This window comes from Malania oleifera, chromosome 1, assembly GCF_029873635.1.
Source record: "Malania oleifera isolate guangnan ecotype guangnan chromosome 1, ASM2987363v1, whole genome shotgun sequence".
Classification (NCBI taxonomy): Eukaryota; Viridiplantae; Streptophyta; class Magnoliopsida; order Santalales; family Ximeniaceae; genus Malania; species Malania oleifera.
In genome coordinates, this window is record NC_080417.1 from 95,019,578 (window position 1) to 95,038,679 (window position 19,102).

The 19,102-nt window shown below is 35.9% G+C and overlaps 2 protein-coding genes across 3 annotated transcripts; both read left to right on the forward strand.

Moving 5' to 3' along the window:
* Positions 1 to 366: 366 nt before the first annotated feature.
* Positions 367 to 6,093, forward strand: LOC131162321 (protein LONGIFOLIA 1-like). Its single transcript, XM_058118668.1, has 5 exons — positions 367 to 1,428; positions 2,169 to 2,221; positions 2,303 to 4,276; positions 4,405 to 4,555; positions 5,096 to 6,093. The coding sequence occupies exons 1-5, from the start codon at positions 1,275 to 1,277 to the stop codon at positions 5,920 to 5,922; spliced, it is 3,159 nt and encodes a 1,052-aa protein (XP_057974651.1). The 5' UTR covers positions 367 to 1,274; the 3' UTR covers positions 5,923 to 6,093.
* A 7,077-nt stretch (positions 6,094 to 13,170) lies between these two features.
* On the forward strand, positions 13,171 to 17,384 carry LOC131165555 (RNA-directed DNA methylation 4). Of its 2 annotated transcripts, none has more exons than XM_058123476.1 (10): positions 13,171 to 13,632; positions 13,777 to 13,857; positions 14,484 to 14,578; positions 14,791 to 14,859; positions 15,414 to 15,458; positions 15,791 to 15,954; positions 16,051 to 16,169; positions 16,451 to 16,550; positions 16,631 to 16,704; positions 16,803 to 17,384. In XM_058123476.1, the coding sequence occupies exons 1-10, from the start codon at positions 13,524 to 13,526 to the stop codon at positions 17,072 to 17,074; spliced, it is 1,128 nt and encodes a 375-aa protein (XP_057979459.1). In that variant the 5' UTR covers positions 13,171 to 13,523; the 3' UTR covers positions 17,075 to 17,384. The 2 variants fall into 2 exon arrangements, with proteins under 2 accessions (XP_057979459.1, XP_057979467.1); XM_058123484.1 differs by having other exon boundaries at positions 16,460 to 16,550.
* The last annotated feature ends 1,718 nt before the right edge of the window (positions 17,385 to 19,102 follow it).

The window sequence follows — 19,102 nt, forward strand, 5'->3', positions numbered from 1 at the left end:
AATTATTTTAAGATAAATATATTTATTTTTTAATTAATCTTTCAATATTATAACACTCGCCGCTTGTGGGAACGAGGGTTGGGGTTGGGGACTTTGGCAGCGCAGAGGTCCAGTTCCAAAATGGATGCCAATTTCTCGCAGCGTCTGACAGAGTGCACATGCGAGTGTAGGGGAGGAGGTGCAGCCTCCAGTCCCACCTTTCATTATTTTGTCCACATGGAAGTGGTAGAAAATGACCACACCCACCGCTGACCCACACACTTTCACACCCACACATTCTCCTTCGCCTCCCCCTTCTTCCCCCTCCCTTTCAGTTCTGACCCACACATTCTCTCTCTCTCTCTCTCTCTCTCCCAAAAATTAATAATACAAATAGCGAGAAAATGGGGTTGAGCCAGCTAAAACAAATAATGATAAAATAAATATGGTAAAACAAAGAAAATACCCAAAATAAATAAATAAATAAATAATGGCAGATTGCCCCCATATATTACTCCGCTCATCCCCAGCTATGCTCTAGCCTATCGCCAGCCTTGCTTTGAGAAAGCCGAAAGACCCAGCATAAGCCCAAACCCAGACCCCTGCTTTTCCCTTTTCTTTCCTTCTTTCCTTCTTTCTTATGTTCTGGGTCTGCAGAATTCTCCTGCAGGCTGTATTGGTTTTCACCTTGAAGCATTGAAGGTGGGGGGTTAAAGGTGACTCTGTGTTGTTGGGTCCCTTCTTCTTCTTTTTGCTTCTTTTGGGTTTTGACAGGAGATACTGTCTGCCCTGCTCTGTGGAACCGAAGAGTGCTGTTTAATTTTTTTTATTTTATTTTTTTTCGATTTCGATTGCAATGCCTGTGGATGAGGTTTGTGCTGGAGACTGGAGAGTGAAAAGGGTAGAGAAAAATTGATGATTTGGGGTTCCGTGACTCTTTAATTTATCTCTTCTTTCATTCCCTTCTGTTATATATTCGTACGCCTACGTTTTTAGTCTCTCGAAGAAAATATCTGTCAGTTTCAGTCTCCGGAGCATTTGTATAAACGGCATTAGCGCTTTGTTTCTGACAAGAAATTAGCTCCAAAAATTGTGCTTTAAGGAAACCTGGGACCTCTGCATAGTTTATGCAACTTCTGAAAAATTTGCACTATTATTCTTCTGGGAATTCCCCCAATTTTGTCATTAACCTTGCAATTGGATCTGAAAAGCATTAGGAGGGAAAGAGAGCAGTGGGAGATTAGGAAAATTTTCAGGTTTTCTGTATTTTTGTGGAGTGGAAAAAAGCAGAGGAGATGTCTGCGAAGCTTGTGTACTCCTTTTCGGATGAAAACCCAGATCTACAGAAGCAGTTTGGATGCATGAATGGATTACTTCAGCTCTTTGACCGCCGCCAGTTCTTCGCCGGCCGGCGCATCAGCGGCCACAGCCACAAGAAGGTCCCTTCAGGTACTTTTTTTCTTTTATGGGTATTCTTCAATTTGAGCAACATCAGCTGTTTCAAGAATCAAACAGTTGGTGTTGAAAATTAAAGTTCAGTTTGATGAGTCTTTAATTAAAGTTCCCCATTGTGTTATTTACAATGATTTTCCCCTCTCTAGCTAATTACTGCTTTCTTCAGGGCCTGCTTCTTTCCATTTTCCAAACCTCTGAAGATTTATATTAGCATTCTGATTATGTTTTTAATTCCTGCAATCTTCTTTTTATGGTTTTCTTTTATTTATTTATTTTTTTGTTCAACTGTTGCAACATCCTAAATTCAACCTAACAGAAGCAATGATCTTTAATTGGACTGCCTTTCGATGACAATCTTTTAGCAGTATAGTTATAATATATTGCTGCTAAGCCCCAAAAAAAATTGATAAATTGCCCATGAGTCTTTATAATTTAAATGTTTAACGATGCTTGCATTTGCTCTGCAAAACTGATAGTTCACTCTTGATTGACCATAACATTTGCAGAAACTTGCACCTGGGATTAATTCAACTATTCTTTCCTTTTTGTGCGTGCGCGCGCGCCATAGTATCTTCGTGCATTCCCAGTAATATGCACTAACTGGTCCTATGCAAATGGCCTATCTAGCCGTTCTATTTTGTGTTTATAAAGCTAGTATTGCAAACCTGAGCATGTACAAACAGTACCATAGCTCCTTAACTGTCTAATGTTTGTGTCTTCTTGGTTTTGCATAGGTCAAAGTGGCAAGCATACAATGGAACAGGACAATGCATCACAGAGTGCTACGGTAAGAATTTAGAACTCTAATTCACTTCAACAATGGAATTTTGATGCAAAAGTAATGAGCTTATATTGTTAACAATTGCAGGATATTAACTCGAAGAAAGTTGTGAAAGATAAACAAAGAATGTCCAATGAATCATCCAGAACCTCTTTTTCATCTTCCTCCTGTTCGTCCGCATTCTCATCTGTAGATTGTAATAGAACATGCCAACCAGAACAGCCATCCCCCAGCCAAACTGTTTCCTCTGAAACTACCTCTCAAGATTTAATTGAGAACCAACTAAATCCGTCTTTGTGCTCAGGCTTGCAATCCCATGGACTCCACGATGTTGTCAAAGACTCCATCAATAGAGAAGGCCGTGGGTTATCAGTGAGAATCGCAAGTAAAGAGGTAGCAGCAGGACGTCGTGTGAAGCACATAGATTCACCAAGGCCTTCATTGTCTAATTCTGTCAAGCCAAGATTTTCTGGCTTCACTGAATCACTTGGAGGTCTTGCCCAACTTCGAGAGTCACCCAGGAATTTCAATGCAGAGAAGGATGGTCCCCGGATTTTGAGACCAAAAGACGCGCCACGGTTCTCCTATGATGGAAGGGAATCAAGAGAGACATTCAAATCAACCATAAAACTCAAAGAACTCCCAAGGCTATCTTTGGATAGTAAAAGGAATTGCACGACTGAATCAAGATCAAATTATCTTTTAGAGGATCTACGAAGAGGAATTGGGAACTCCAGCAAAAACATGAACTTAGAGCAAGAACCAGGAAGTAACAAACGACCATCCAGTGTAGTTGCAAAGTTAATGGGTTTGGAAGATTTCCCTGATTCCATGTCAATCAATGAGGGCTGTATAGACCCAGTTAAAACATGCATGGATGAAAATTCTCATCCCTTCCCAAGATCATCAAAAACAGTTGAGGAAGGCAAGCAAAATCAAATTGCTAGGTCACCAAGAAATTCCTGCAGGGATCCCACCTCACCGCGCATGAAAAATGCTACTTTGATCACAAAGCCCAGCCCAAGTTCAAAGTTTCCCATCGAAACAGCTCCATGGAGGCATGCAGATGAGAGTCGAGGCTCTCAAAAGCGATCATTCAAGTGTCGGGGATCTCCCATGGACTTGAACTCCTCACATACTGTTTATGGTGAAATTGAGAAAAGGTTGGCAGAACTTGAGTTCCGAAAGTCGGGTAAGGATCTCAGAGCTCTTAAACAGATACTCGAAGCAATGCATAAGACTAAGGAGGTGCTAGAAGCTAAAAAGGAAGATCAGACTGATCATTTTCTGTCTCAAACTGCCAATAACAGCCCTCACTATGGCAGTAGTCCAAGATTAGTAAACAAGCAGAACCCACCAAGTAACCGACAAATTTCTGCCAGAACCAAGGGAATGAACCCACCAAAGGGAATAGTGGTCATGAAACCAGCCAAGCTTATGGATCCGACTCCCCCATTAGTTCCAGATGATGATTTATCAGGTCTTGGCAAGCTCTCAGCTGGTGACTCTGCTGTTAGCAGAAAAGATTCTGTTGGTAAGCAAACATCTAAAGATCTAAGTCCACGACACAATCATCTTAGAGGTCCTTCCAGTAGACCCCTTCATTCCATAGGCAGAGATAGCAGTGTTAGAACTTCAAGATCAGCCCAGGGTTCAAAGGAGCCTCCAAATTTCATCAGAGAAAAATCCATTAGCTCAAAGAGCTCAGGTACCACCAGCCCAAGACTGCAACCGAAACAACTTGGATTGGAGAAGCACTCTCACCACACAACTCAATCATTAGAGCTAAGCAGGGCCAGGAAGCAACCCAGTGGGAAACTGATGAGATCAGGCTCACCTTCCAGAGCACACGGACCAAAAACACGCAACTTTCGGCGCAGTGAAGGGGAATTGAGCGAGATTAGCAGTGAGACAAGAAACTTCACTCACCAAGGTGATACAGTTTCTTCGCAATCAGAAAGTAACATTAGCTTGGCCTCCCAGATGGACATAGAAGTCACAAGCACAGGTCGATCTGATGACATCAACAGCACCTTTCAGCATGGTGGTGAGAAATGTGAAGTGAGTGCTCTTCCATTTTATTTTTATTTATTTATTTTTTACTTTGGTGTATAAAGCGGCACTATTATTTCTATAACCAGCTTGTTAACAGATTTAGTATTTTTATTATTATTTTCCATTTAATTCAGAATCCAGGAGCAAGGTTGAGTAAAGATGGGAGGATAGCAGAACTTGCAATAGTTATCCCAGAACAGCCAAGCCCCGTTTCTGTCCTTGACCCTATGTTCTACAGGGATGACTCGCCATCCCCTGTGAAGAAGATACAGAACGCCTTTCAAGGTGAGAATTGTATCTTCTGAGTTTTCCCAACATCTGAGTATTTGAAATTCAGTTTATCCAAATTAACTTTTGGAGAGTGATACAATGCTTGCATCCACTGTACTTGTAATTGATGCAATTCACTATACCAACTGAAAGATAAATCATAACAAAAGAGAGCATAATGCAAAGGCATGTTATGCATAATTTTTTTCCCCCAGAATGAAAATCAGATTCATTTAATCTATTTGCCAATAATTCTTTTGGAAAGATTAAAAAAAAAAAAAAAAACTCCTCTTTGTCTATAAATTGATTTTTATAATAAAGGTACGTCAAGGCTTAACATGCAAATGGAAGGAAACCAAAATCAGATGCATTCTTGGGAATTGATCATAAACCAAAAAGTGATATGAATCTAAATACAATGGAGAGAGGGAGAAAGTGGTCTTACAGTAGTTTTTGTTGCAATAAGCTAGGTTGATCTTACTGTGAACTTTTGTTGCGACATGCAAGGATTCTTCCATTAACTGAATTTTTTTCTTTGAACCTCTCTTGTTACAGACGATGAGACTCTAAATTCTGATGAAACTGAGTGGGATCAGCTCGATGTAGATTGCTTGTCCAACAGCACAAGACCTAGCCTCAGCTCCTCAATCCATCACAAGAACTTTGAATTCAGGGAGCACACAGTTCAGATGTATGGGCGACCAAACTCTGCTGATGAAGAACTGGCCATAAATTATGTTGCATTCCTAGGCGAGAACACAAAATCCGACCACAGATATGTATCTGAGATACTGTTAGCATCAGGTTTACTTGGCAGAGATCTTGTTTCTGGCTCAACTGCCATCCAGCCCCACTCGGCACGCCATTTGATCAACCCCAATTTGTTCCTTGTGCTAGAACAAACCAGTGCAAGCAGTAGACCTTCAAATTATGAGAACTACAGCAAAAAGATTGCCCAGAAAAAATTAAATGATAAAATACAAAGAAAACTCATATTTGATGCTGTTGATGAGATTCTAGCTCGCAAAGTAGCTTTGGCAGGTTCTTGTGAGTCGTCATTGGTCTCTCCAAATAAGCTGGTGAAAAGGAGAAGTCTGAGGGGTCAGCAGCTTCTAAAAGAAGTGTGTTTAGAGATAGATCAGCTACAAGCTAAAAAGTCGGAGTGTAGCTTAGATGATGGTGTGGAGGATGATGAAAGTTTGAGAGGCAGCATATTTGAAGATTTATCAGATTGGATAGATTTCCATAGTGAGATGTCAGGGTTAGTGTTAGATGTTGAGCGGTTGATCTTTAAGGATTTGGTTGTTGAGGTTATAAGTGGTGAAGCAGCAGGTCTGCAAGCTCGACGTGGGGGGACTTGCAGGCAATTGTTCACCAATTAACTCTCTCTCTCTCTCTATCTCTCTCTCTCTGGGTTCTAATCCTAATACTTATTTTATTTTATTAGTGCAGAGGCATAATAATTCATGGGTGAACCCATAGCTCTTTGATAGTTTGATAGCTTGTAAAGAAAATCTCTGCTGGGAAGTTTATAATATACGTCTTATGTGCAAGAGAACTTAGTTGGGCCCTGTATTCTCTTCTACTCGGCTATGCTCAATATTCAACTAGCTTTACCATTCCTTATTGACATTGGTAAGGTTTTGGGGGAAAGAAAGTCAAGGATAAGGTCAGAAAGAGGAGGCTATATACTATCTACAGAAGATAATTGTTGTAAATGCTGGCTTGACAATAAATTATAAATGCCAAATGACAATTTAAAAATTCTGCAATCTACAGAAGTTATAATGGCTGCCACTGCCATTTATTCTTTCCTTTCAGATAATGCATGTATGTGTTTTTGATCGGTTGGAGATGCTTTGTGAAGCAAAATTAGCTGTTGCTGAAAACTCACGCCTAGCAATGGGACAACAGGTGAAACTGATTCCTGTCCCATGGCAATTGACAAAATTCTCGTCTATACGGGAGTCGAGACATGCTTTGCTTCAACAGATCACATAATATTTTAATATAGTGGAATGTGATGAGATTGATCATTTTATTTTTACATATTCACTATGTCATTTTTGTTCTGTGTCGGTTTTAGTTCATACCATTGAAGTGTTAAATCGTTAATAAAAAATATGAGGGAAAGGAAAGGGAAAAAAAAATAGAAGAAAATTTAATTTCTCATGTTTAGTTATCAAGGAAATTAATATATATATATATATATACTAATTAACAAAAAATTGACTTTCTTATTTTTCTTTTCTTTTCTTTTCTCATCAAAATTCTTGATTCAAAAGAACTTTAACACTCCATTTGGAACTCGAAAAATATTAAGAAACGGAAAAAATAAATATAAAAAAATTTATATTTTCATATTTGGTTATCATGAAAAATATACAAAATTTATGCATAAAATTTTAATTTTACAAATAATTAATATTTATTTATTTTTTCTAATTAATCATATAAAAACAAACTTCCATCTTCAATAGAGTTTAATGTTGGAGAAAAGTATAATGAAAAATGATTTGCACATTTACAAACGGGCTCTAAAGGTTTAGGTTACAGGTATCCTTACATAATTGCCAAAGAAAATGCTTCCCGGATTGCTCAGAGAATCAACTTATGCGGCTGCTCTCCTGCAGGCTTGACATCATTCAAGCATTATTGTTAGTTCCCATGTGATTAATGCGACGATTTCTTCAGCTTCTAAAATTCATTGGCTAGGCCTTCCATTTCCGCATGACTAGGGGGATGTATACAAGTACAGGGATGAAAGAGGACAAAGGATCCCCCAAGCCTTAGCCTTCCATAGAGGTAGTTCACTGTTCAGGCGTTCGCACGTCATCTATACAATACAATCATATTTTGACGTGCTTTGAAATGTTGAAAACTACATAAAGAAGAAAAAGGAGCAACTTCCATGTACAAGCCCGAATAATAAAAGCGTCTTAAGCTTTTTTCAGAACTATATATTAATTAATAAGTATGCACAGTCATGAAAACCCTTCAATCTTTTTCTTTCTTTATGGTTCTAAAAAAATATGCTTTATGTAAGAGCTTTTGCTAGGTATTAGGGTTTTGTGTAAGAGGTAGCAAACAGAGTGCTGTGAAAGTGAGAAGAGGGAGCAAGAAGACTTGCTGCATAGATTAAAGGACGCATTACTAGATTCCTTGAAAATCAATGGATAATTGATTTTGGTGCCCCTGATCATATGACTAATTATTATAATTTTTTCTCATCCTATTTACTTTGTGTTAGAAATTTAAAAGTTAAAATTGCAGATAGATTACTCTCATTTGTTGCAGGTAAAAGGAGTATTCAAATCTCTAACTTTATAATTTTAAAATCTGTTCTACATGTCCCTAGGTTGTCTTGTAATTTTTTATCCATTAGCCAATTGGCAAAAGATTCCAATCGCTATACTAAATTCGTTTCCTCTCACTATGTTTTCTAGGACTTGTCATCAAAGAAGACGATTGGCAGTGCTAAAGCGTAAAGGACTCTACTACTTTGAGGAGGCTTATATGAGTGAACAATGTAAAACTGCTATTTGTGATTCTGCATATATTTCTAAGGATAATGAAATTTTGTTATGCCATTTTAGGATGGATCATCCAAATTTTCAATGCTTAAGGCGTTTATTTCCTTCCATTTGTTCAAATAAAACGTCTTCTGCAGTGTGAAATTTGTGAACTTGTAAAATACCAACGTAATTTCTTTCCAAAATTCTCATACAAACCATCTAGACATTTTACTATGATTCATAGTGATTTGTGGGGGGCCCTCACGCTCTCTTAATCGTACTCACACAAAATGGTTTGTTACTTTTATTGATGATCATACCGGTATTTGTTGGGTTACTTGTTGAATGATAAAATTGAAGTCTGTTATATTTTTATCAGTTTCCACTCCATGATTTAAGCACAATTCCAAACTCACATTCAAATTTTACATACTGATAATGGTACAAAATATTTCAATAATATCTTAAGAAATTATCTTCAAGAAAATGGAATCATTCATCAAAGTTCCTGCGTCGATATCCCTCAACAAAATGGGGTTGCTGAATGCAAAAATAGACATATGCTTGATGTAGCTTGAGCATTGATATTCACAACAAATATGAAAAAAATATTTTTTGGGTGATTCCATTTTAATAGTTACATATCTTATTAATAGAATGCCTAGTCGGCTTCTTTCTTTTGTCACTCCTATCCAAAAATTCCAAGAATGTTTTCCCAACTCTCAGCTCAACTCCAATCTCTCCCAGAAAATTTTTGGGTGTACTGCATTTGTACATGTTCATGCTCACAATAGGAATAAATTGGAACATCGTGTCATTAAGTGTGTATTTATTGGATACTCTCCTACTCAAAAAGGCTACAAATATTATGATCCTGTTATAAAAAAATTATTTGTTAGCCTTGATGTCACGTTCTTTGAAATCACTCCTTACTTCCAAAAGCCCTCTCTTCAGTGGGAGAATTGGAGTGAAGATCAGCTCTTTGATTTCTCTATTGATGAATTTGTGTCATATATCTCTATTGATGAATATGTGTTATATACTGAATCTGCCATTACATAATTCCCTGACCTGTCATGTACAAAAGACCACTTAAACTCAGGGGGAGATGCAGAAAAATAAAATAATGAGGAAATACTTGTTTACTCAAGGAAGCAAAAATAAAGGACAGGGAGAATCTCATACCTGAGATGTAGAGACCCAAAAAATAGTAAGTAATGAAATAATAAAGAAAAAGAGGAAAAGTGGTTTAGCACAGGCCAAACAGTCAACGGTTTTGGGTGAGCTTAGAAAACCGTTGATGGTTTTAGTTACCGAGGCTCAATAAAGGGTAAAACAAAAGAAATGGTTTGGTTAAAAGGTCAAACCGTCGACGGTTTCCCCTGTGCCAGCAAGCCTATATAAAGGCTTTAAGTTCATTTTGTGTTTTAAAAAAAAAAAAAACTCTCTCTCTCTCTCTCTCTCTCTCTGATTTCTCGTCCAATTTCAGTCTAAATCGAAGGATAAACATCATTTCGAGATCTCGGCAGTGATTCTCCGCAGTTTAACCAAAGCGATTTGGCTGTTGAGGCTTTCTAAGCACCACTCCTAAATTGGGGTAAAGAAGTTGTTTTTCAGATTTAATTAATTATTGGAATAGATGGGCTTAGGAGTATTTAAAATGATTAATATTTTGGGATTGAGCTGATTGAGTTAGGATATATGGATACAAGGTTTGTGTAAGCACCATAGGCATAGTTGTGGGATCCCTGCAGGCATAGCTCTAATGATAAGGTGAGGGGAATAAGTTATGTTAGTTATTTTAGAAAATTGTACCGATTAAAATATAGCATGTGATCACAGGATTATAAAGTATGATTGTCTGGATGATACAGAGTATATAAATTATGGGTATGGAAATTATAGTTTTATGTATATATACGTATTTTAGGGAAAATCCTAGTATTTGAGATTCAGATAAACCCTAGAGATGAGTATATTATTATTTTACAACAGAGAATTATAGTTTATCCCATATAGAAGATAAATACAGTTTTCTCATACAAATTATTATATTATGAATATCACTTAAATTGTGTGGCATGAGAAATGATAATTTTAAATATAGAATTTATGTACGGTATTTTACAGAGCCATGAAATTACAGTTTATTGAGAACCATGATGTACAATTTATACAGATTCATAGTATTACAGTTTTATATAGATTCATAGTATTACAGTTTTATACAGATTCATAGTTTTGCAGTTTTATACCGAACTATGATATTACAAATTTATACTAAACCATGGTATTACAATTTATACAGAATCATGGTACTACAGTTTATACAGAATCATGGTAACACAGTAATATTTATAAATAGTATAATATAGTATCAAAACCCTGATGGACAAGAGATTTACAAAGAGCATGATATTGTTGCTATACAGTTATAGTAGTGCAGCCACACTTTCAGATAAAGTGTTGGTACCTTTTCAGTTACAGTTGAAGTAATAGCTATGTTTTGAGCCTTCCTGCTGCCATAGCGCTCGAGTTTATCTCGGTGCAAGTCATTCTGTTGCTATAGCGCTCGGGCTTATCCCAGTGCAAGTCGTCATTTTCTATAGTGCTCAGGTTTATCCCAATGCAAGTTCATCATTTGCCACAATATTCAGGGTTATCCTGATACGAATCATCCACTGTTATAGTGCACAAATTCTCAAATCTGATACAAGACACCATGGAATCCACCACAATCCCCATTCACCCAATTTTTTTTTTTTTTTTTAAAAATTGATGATCAATTTTTTTGTGGCCTGGTAAAAATTGGTGTCTCTTATCTTTATAGCCACATTACTCCAAAATGACAAAGGAGCAATCTCCACTGTTATTCTTAAGCAACGGTGTCTATAAAGAGGGGCAACTGCAGACACCTTAATTTTTACCAAGCCTTTCTGAAAAGACTTGGTGAAATGAAGTTGACTTTAAGCCTACTTGAACCTCGATCGTTTCGATTCCAGGTCCTTTTGGTAACTAAAACCTGATTATGAAAGCCCAATTTTCAAAATTTTGAGGTAAGTCTCAGTATTCTAGAAAAAGAAAAAATCATTTTTACCATAATTTTAAATTGAGCTTTGTATGAGATTTAATGCTAGAAAATGTTTGTTCCATAAGTTTATTTCTTAATAATATCAATTTAAATCCGAACGACGATCTTTGAGTCAAATTTCAAAATTAAGCAATGTATCATCAAAAATTGAGTTTTAAATGTTTAAATGGCTCTTTCCAACTTTTAATGAGACCATTAATCAATTAAAATTCAAAGTCAGGATCTCTATTTAGATTTAAGGGGGGGTGATAACCCCAGGTTACATTCATACAAAAATGACCAAAAATAGAAAATAAAAAATTCAATAAACTAAAGATGCCAAGCCCTCCACTGCCATGTTGCCACTTGGGTTTTTACAATCACCTGCGCTCCGAAAAGGGAGAATGTGCAGAATGAGTTAGCGGCTCTGATAATAATAATAATAATAATAATAATAATAATAATAATAATAATAATAATAATAATAAAACACAAAAACACAAAAAAACAAAAAAACAAAAAAAAAATGAAATCACATGCAACATAATGAAATCGGTCAGGAGATATTCCCCCTGCCAACTCGGGGGAATTCTGTTAGGATGGGAAGATTTTGGCTCGAAGAGTTCCCTGGACTCCCTATAAATAGGGAGCTATCGCGCACTACAAAAGGGGCATCTCGGAAGGAGCATTAGAAAACCCCTGTTGAAATTGAGAGAAATTGGAAGGGAAACACTCCTGAGAAAGTAGAGAAGCCCTGCAAGGATTGAGGGAGAGATGGGAAATTAAGAGAGAGAGAGAGAGAGAGAGAGAGAGAGAGAGAGAGAGAGAGAGAGAGAGGGTTCTGTAAGTAAGTCTGTAACACCCCGACCTCGAGGGGCCTGGGATATTAAATTTTTACTATTGATTTACAGCGGAAGCAAATAAACTCTATTATTATTACACCAGAGCGCTAATTATCCATATTACAATCATTTATTTCAAAAGAAAAAAAATTGCACAAGCATAAATATCTGACATCATACTAATATTTCTAAACAAATCTTTATTTTTCTATCCCCACCCGCATGCTTGTTAAGCCTGATTTCCAACATGTTCTTCAAAGTTATCTGAAATAAAAATATGATTGGAGTGAGACGACGCTCGGTAAGTAAATAAGATTATTCTTAGTGTGTGGCCAAAATGAGCTTTTTAAAAAAAATTTCGTAAAACAATATTTAATACAATAATTTCAAATTTTCTTTTAAAATAAATATAAATTTAAAAATTTCTAGATAAAACTTTTGTCATCAATTACAACAGTAAAATTTTATAATTATATACTATAACTGTTAAATTAAACTTTTAACTTTAAAACTGTGTAAACATTTAATGATAAACATACATATACTTTTCCTTATACGTTTTCCTTAGATCGTCATTTAAGCACCAAAATGATCCTTTTCACGTAAACTTACACTTTTCCTTCAAATCATCAGTAACTTTGTACATGTAATTAAATATGTATAAACATATATTATAAAAACCACCCTTAGGCCTGTTTCGATAAATTTGAAAATTTATACCAATATCCAATGGTTAATTGATTCGAAATGTTAGATCTATAGGGAGAGAGAGAGAGAGCTTGATAGGTACCCACGTATCGATCAAAAATGTAAGATTTGTGACGATGGTGGCGAGTGTGGTGACAACGAGGATGGGTAGTGGTAACGGCAAGTGGGCAATGGCAATGATGACATGGTGTTGCCTTGCAGACTAAGCTGAGCGACGGGCCAACGACAAGGATGCGTAGTGGTCTGGCCGCTTGGGATGTTGGACGACAATCACTATCTGCTGGGAGTGGGTAATGGTAGTGCGAGTGGATTAGGCCATTAGGGTTTCTTTGGTTTTTTGGGAGTGAATAATGAAAATTAAAAGAGGAATTTAGATTTGAAATTTGAGGGGAAGTGATGGAGCCAACCACCATCTCTAATTACCTTTTTTAAAAAAAATTAAATAATAGATAATAAATATTATATATTTATATTATCGATTCGGTTTAGTTAATCGTGGTCAATGAAATTGCCAAAATCGAAATCAAACTATTAATCGAAAAAATAGTTAATCGATTCTCGATTTAGTTTAGTTTTGCAGTTCCGTTCGATTTTCGGTTTACTTGTGGAGTTGTGGGCATAAGTTGCATTGTAGTCGTGTGACGGTGTGAGTGACCACACCCTTAAGTTTCCTTCCAACCCAAACGATTAACGGAAATGGACCAGCATTAATTAAACTGAGCTTGTTCATTCGCAGCCCAGGCCCATCAGTCGCTGAACCTGCCCTGCATTTTCGCTACAGAATCCATTGCCGATCAATTGGAAGATTGAATTCACAAAACCCTAAACCCTCTTCGTTGTCATCGTACATGGCTTCGATCGGCGAAGGTCCTTCGACTCCGCCAAAACCCGCCGACGAGAAGCCGGTGATTGTCAGGGTTAAGCGCAAAGCTTACCAGTCACGTCTCGAAGCCTTCTGTGAGTAATTGAACGCTGCTTCATGTTCTTTTTGTGAACTACAGCCCTCTATTAATATGGTTCCATGCTTCTGTTGCATGTTATATGTTTTCGTTTGTTTTCTTTTCTTGGTTTTCTAACTGTGTTTTGTTGTGCGCGTTTTAGGGCTTGAAATCAATGAGAGGCCAGTTAAGCGGGCGTTGCTGGATTTTGAGAGGTTGTCGATCTCTGGTTCATCTGGAAAGGGTAATTGCTGCATATTCAAAGTTCTTGCTTCCCCCTTTCCGGTGAATTAATATATTAGAATCACTATTTGCAATGCTAGTGTGAATAGTTTGGTTAGTTTTGAACTCTTACCATTGCCACGAGCTGAAACTGAAACGTTCTGAAATTTTCAAAGCCGGCATTACTGTTGCTGAGATTTTTGAAATTATAGACGTCACATTTTGGTTCGGAATGGAATGGAAAAAAAATTGGACGTGAACATGCAGAAATCAATTAACAAATTCAATATCATTCCATTCCTACATGCCAAATGTGCACCAATAGCTGACATTGATGCATAGATTTTTCAAAATGAGTAATGAATTCTAATTATGCAATTAAAAGTAATTTATTTGAGAGGAGTGGTGGGCCGGGCTTGAATTACATGGGTACTATAGATGTTTTGTTGATAGAATTTTTTGATTTACTACATAACTATCCCTGAATTTGTCAAAAGAAATGGTTCATGATTACATAAATTGGCGGAAAAAGATTCATATAGTTGATCTCATCTAGTGGGACTTAAGGTTGGTTTTGTTGTTGTTGTACATAACTATGCTTGGATGCTTTTGTCCTCTTTTCTTAAGTGGTGTGATCTTATCATTTAGAACCGGAGGGATTAAAAACTAAAAAGCTATTGGTGCGACATGTGGAGACAGTGCACAGTTCCAAGGCCACGTTTGAAGTTTTACAATCATTTGTGGTCAGTATGGCAATTTTAAATGCCGCTTGTTTTGTGCATAGTTATCTTAATCTTTTGAAGGCCATATTAAATTATGCAGCTTGTATTACATAGTAAATATTTGGTTCTGTTGTTTCAAAATGAATAATAAATAAATAAATATTTTCATTGTTTTGATGTCTAGTTGTGAGGAAGTAATGGCAAATGTCCTGATGAAATTACTGTTATTTCAGAAACCTGATTTTGCTGATGCTTTAGAGAGTAAAACAAAAAGTGTAAGACGGATCTCTAATAAGGAGAATGTAAGCTCTCCCTCTCTCTCTCTCTCTCTCTCTCTCTCTCTATATATATATATATATATATATATATATATATATATATTATATCTGAAGTACATGTAGATACTTGCATACAAATTCTGATGTGTTGCAGTTTATAGTTTCTACTGCTATCAGTGAGTAAGATTCATGGCAATATGTTTTGTGCAATAAATATTTGAACTCTAAGTCTTATTAGGGGTTTTAGCCTTTGAGCTTATGTGCCTTCATTTAGAGTCAGGTCTTCAGTAAAATTGTAATACATGAAACTTTAATTGTCTACTTATGCATATCAGGGGATTTCTGCTATGTTATTGCATGTTATCATTCATATCAATAGATTAACATGTAGCCTCTTGTTTGATGCTTCCTGTCCAGCTCTAGGAAACACTTTCAGTTCAGTTGTTGCAATACGTTATAACATTCAAACCTCGTCCCTTTATTTGAATGCTTAATGTTTGTTTAACTACCTTGATTATGATAGTGATTATTACTATTTCTATAATTAATATTTTTTTTTGCTTTCTGTGTAATGTTAGCGGAAGCAAGGTCAGCTGTTGTTTAGGGCCAGACAAGAACAGCAGGTACATTAGTTTTTATATGCTCTGCCCCCTATTTTTGGGAGGTTATCTCATTAATTAATCCACAACAATATCTGCATTCTTTTCAAGGATCTGTTGCCAGTGTAACTTTTCTTGTTATATTGTTTGATCTGTGGGTTTACTTATTTTTATTATCATTTTCTTGAACCTGTTGATGCTTTTATTTTCGCCTAAGTGGTGACTGTAATCTCCCTCCCTCTGTGCATGTTGCCTCTTCTTCTCCTCATCCTTCTCCTTCCGTCCTCTTTTTCTTCCATTATATTTAACTGAAATATTGGAGTTGCAAATTTTGTTATGGTGTACTCATCTATTAGGATTTAGTGAAAACTGCTCGATTCAAGCAAATATGGAGGAAGAGGGAAGGAAGCAAGGGGGGACTTGAGGGGGGCGAGTATAAAGCACTTCATGAAGCATGTCATTTCTATGATGTTGTTCGTATTGATGTTGATGAAACATCAAAGGTGGTGCAGCAGCCTGAGTAAGTATTGGTTTCAAAAGGGAAGAAAAAAAAAAAATATTTGTGTATCATAGGGCTGCAGCTGATGCTATAAATATTATGTCTTCTGTATTGCAGACATTTGTCATTGGAAGACAGCATGACATTGCATAGCTATTTACCTCTATTACGAGAGTTCCTTCCAGATGCTGCTGAGGAGATAGAATCTGATATTCGTGGCTATATGTCAAGTCAAGGTCTTGATTGCTTTCTAGAATACCATGCTTCTCCTAATAGTTGCCATTTTGTCTAAATTTCATATCAATTTTCATTCACCCATTAATGAAACTCTTTTATCTGGGAACAGAAATGGGTTGTTTTGTACTTGCTGCTGTAGAAAATTTTTAATCTTTGAGCATCCTCTCTCTCTCTCTCTCTCTCTCTCTCTCTCTCTCTCTCTCTCTCTCTCTCTCTCTTTTCAGATGACCTATTGTTGTTTCTTCCATATTTTTGTTTGCTACTTAAATGAGTTTTGCAGGTTATGCAGAATCTCTGGATGACTTTGTATACGATCTGTATGCTGTGGAGGAGGATGATGCGATGAGGATTGATGAAGCTGTTCCAAGTCCTTTTCCTTTGTAAGTCATCACTGCTTGTTACATGTTTGAGTAAGTCTATTTTTCTTCTTTGTTGGAGTGAAGATGTATCTCTGTTCCAGGGTACAAGTAGACGAGGATGACTATTTTTATGCTGGGCCAGAGGAATCAGAGTATGAAACTGATGATTCCAATGGTATTGTCAATTCAGTGTCTTTTACTCTTTTAATATATTATTGTTCCTAAATAAAGGTACTGCAATATGATATTTTCCCTCTCAACTCTCTCTTTCAGCTGAAGATAACCCACAAAATGACTATCCCGATGAGGAGACATCTGAAGAGGAAGTTGAGAGTGAATCCTCCAGTGACAAATTAGAAAAATCTGAAAGTGAAGGTGCTAGTGAGTCATCTTCGGATAATGCTGACATATTACATAGGGATGAAGTTATTGATGATAAAGATTGCAGTTACCAAGAAGATGATTATGATGCTGATGATTTTGTTTATGATGATGATTACGGTTTTACTGAAGAAGATGATTATGATTCTGGTGGTTACAATTGAAGTAGTTATTATAATTTTGGTGAAGATTGGAGATGACCTTAAGTCATTTCTTAAGGAACTGATGCTTCAAGCTCCTGTAGATAAACTGTCAACTTGGTACTCACATCTATCTTGTAACTACACTTTTTTTTTTTTTTCTTTCTTTTCCACCGAGTAGCCCTTGTTAAGATAGTCTTGGCTGTCGTTTATATATTTGCTTATGTGTGTATATGAACTCATCCAGTGGTATTATATCTCAAGGTATCGGACAGTCCTAATATGGTTTGCTTAGGGCGTTGACTGGCCTGGCAATTATTAATTTTTTTATCAATGGCTGACAGTATTCATGACAGCTTTTGGCATGTATGTACCAAATAATATTAGGTAGAATAAATGCTGGATCTAATATTATTTTATCATTATGGAAGTGAAAAATTATCTATTTAGTTAAAATATTTTATAAAATTATATTATAATATATCTGATGCATACACTGGACTTAACAATTAAAGGACTGCAATTAGAAAATAAAAAAATAAAGTAAAATTAAAGGTTTTTTTTTTTTTTTTAGACATCATTAATATTTTATTTTTTAATTGTTAATTATATTAGAATAATTTTTATTTTTAATAATATTTAATATAGATATAAAAATGTAAAAAATATATATTTGTTTTATATGTTTTTTAAAAAATTTTCTTTCTTTTTTTCAAACAAAATTATTCATTCAAACATACTGCAATGTCCATCTTATCTTATTCTAATGTTTATTATACAACTAGAATTTCCCTTGATAGGAATCTCACATTTCATATTTACTGTGTTTGAGGGTATGAATTTTGTGTTTGAGGGTATGAATTTTGAATATGAAATTTAAATTTGAACGGATTTGGATAAATTTTAATACAAATTTGTATTACATCTTATTCCAATTCAATACAAATTCAAATTCAAAGACCAAGTAATTCAAATATATAGGAATCTCATTTTATGTGTCTCTGATTGGGCACCCATGGAACAACTTGGTATTACATTTACATGGAGACCTTTGAACTATTTTATTTAGAAGGCTAAGGTTGGCTCTTAATAGGCTTAATACCAGGAGGCCTATCTGTACTATGTTTGTAGGGAAGGGAAATTGTTTACTTATTTCTCCAAGCAAGGTTTCCTTCCATCTTCAATGGGATAGAGTTTTATTTTTTATTTGTTTGTTTTGGGTCAGGGTAACCTAGGAACTCTAGACCTTGGACAAACCCTTTCGGACACCGCAGTAGCATCAAACTTGGAGTATAGCGGTTAACCAATAGTTTGCCCACGGGAAGCCCAAAGTTTAGAGATGGCACCACCCAACAACACTGCGACATTCTTGGACTCGCACACAGCTCGAACTCGAAGCTTGGACCTCCAGCAAGAACGAGTAGCCTTTAACCACCTAGCCTAACCCATGGGCTCACTGTTTATTTTCCTTGCTTCTTTTTGGGCTCATTGTTTGGCTTCTTTAGGAAATTTTATAGTGAGATTGAAAAGGGGCTCTAATGTTGCTTTTGTTTTCATTTGATTTTAGGAATATATTTTATCCTCTAAACTTTGTAACTTTCTCTCTATTCTCTTAATGAAGCTTTATATATATATATATAGGATAATTGACATTATAGTTGAAATTGGGAGAGCATACTGTTCTCCATCATTTTAGTTAATAGGATAATTATGTTAATCTTTTAATATAATAGGTGTCCCATGTACATTCTTAAAAATCTTCTAACGCAAAACAAATACAAATATTCTCATGGGATCAACGTCCTATTCCAAAAAGAGAGACTTTTAAAATGTTATTTTATAAAAATATTTTGAATTTTGTGAGAGAACCCTACCTTAGAGGGATGTCTTGTGATCTATGCCTTTTTCGCTATATTCTCTTCCCTTTATATAGTTGATGAATATTTTTTTAATAAAGAAAATAAATTGTTTCAGATGGCTATAGGTTTAAATAGGGCTTAGATTAAAGTTGGGCCATTAAGAGAAGTCATCCAATCTATTAACAATTAAATA

What these genes read in the sequence shown, in the direction of transcription:
- LOC131165555 (XM_058123476.1), top strand. Translation starts at nt 13,524, where the DNA reads ATGGCTTCGATCGGCGAAGGTCCTTCGACTCCGCCAAAACCCGCCGAC. An exon ending in GGGCCAGACAAGAACAGCAG is followed by an intron (nt 15,459 to 15,790) that starts GTACATTAGTTT and finishes CTCATCTATTAG; the next exon opens with GATTTAGTGAAAACTGCTCG. An exon ending in GTTCCAAGTCCTTTTCCTTT is followed by an intron (nt 16,551 to 16,630) that starts GTAAGTCATCAC and finishes TCTCTGTTCCAG; the next exon opens with GGTACAAGTAGACGAGGATG.
- LOC131162321 (XM_058118668.1), top strand. Translation starts at nt 1,275, where the DNA reads ATGTCTGCGAAGCTTGTGTACTCCTTTTCGGATGAAAACCCAGATCTA. An exon ending in CCACAAGAAGGTCCCTTCAG is followed by an intron (nt 1,429 to 2,168) that starts GTACTTTTTTTC and finishes GGTTTTGCATAG; the next exon opens with GTCAAAGTGGCAAGCATACA. An exon ending in GATACAGAACGCCTTTCAAG is followed by an intron (nt 4,556 to 5,095) that starts GTGAGAATTGTA and finishes CTCTTGTTACAG; the next exon opens with ACGATGAGACTCTAAATTCT.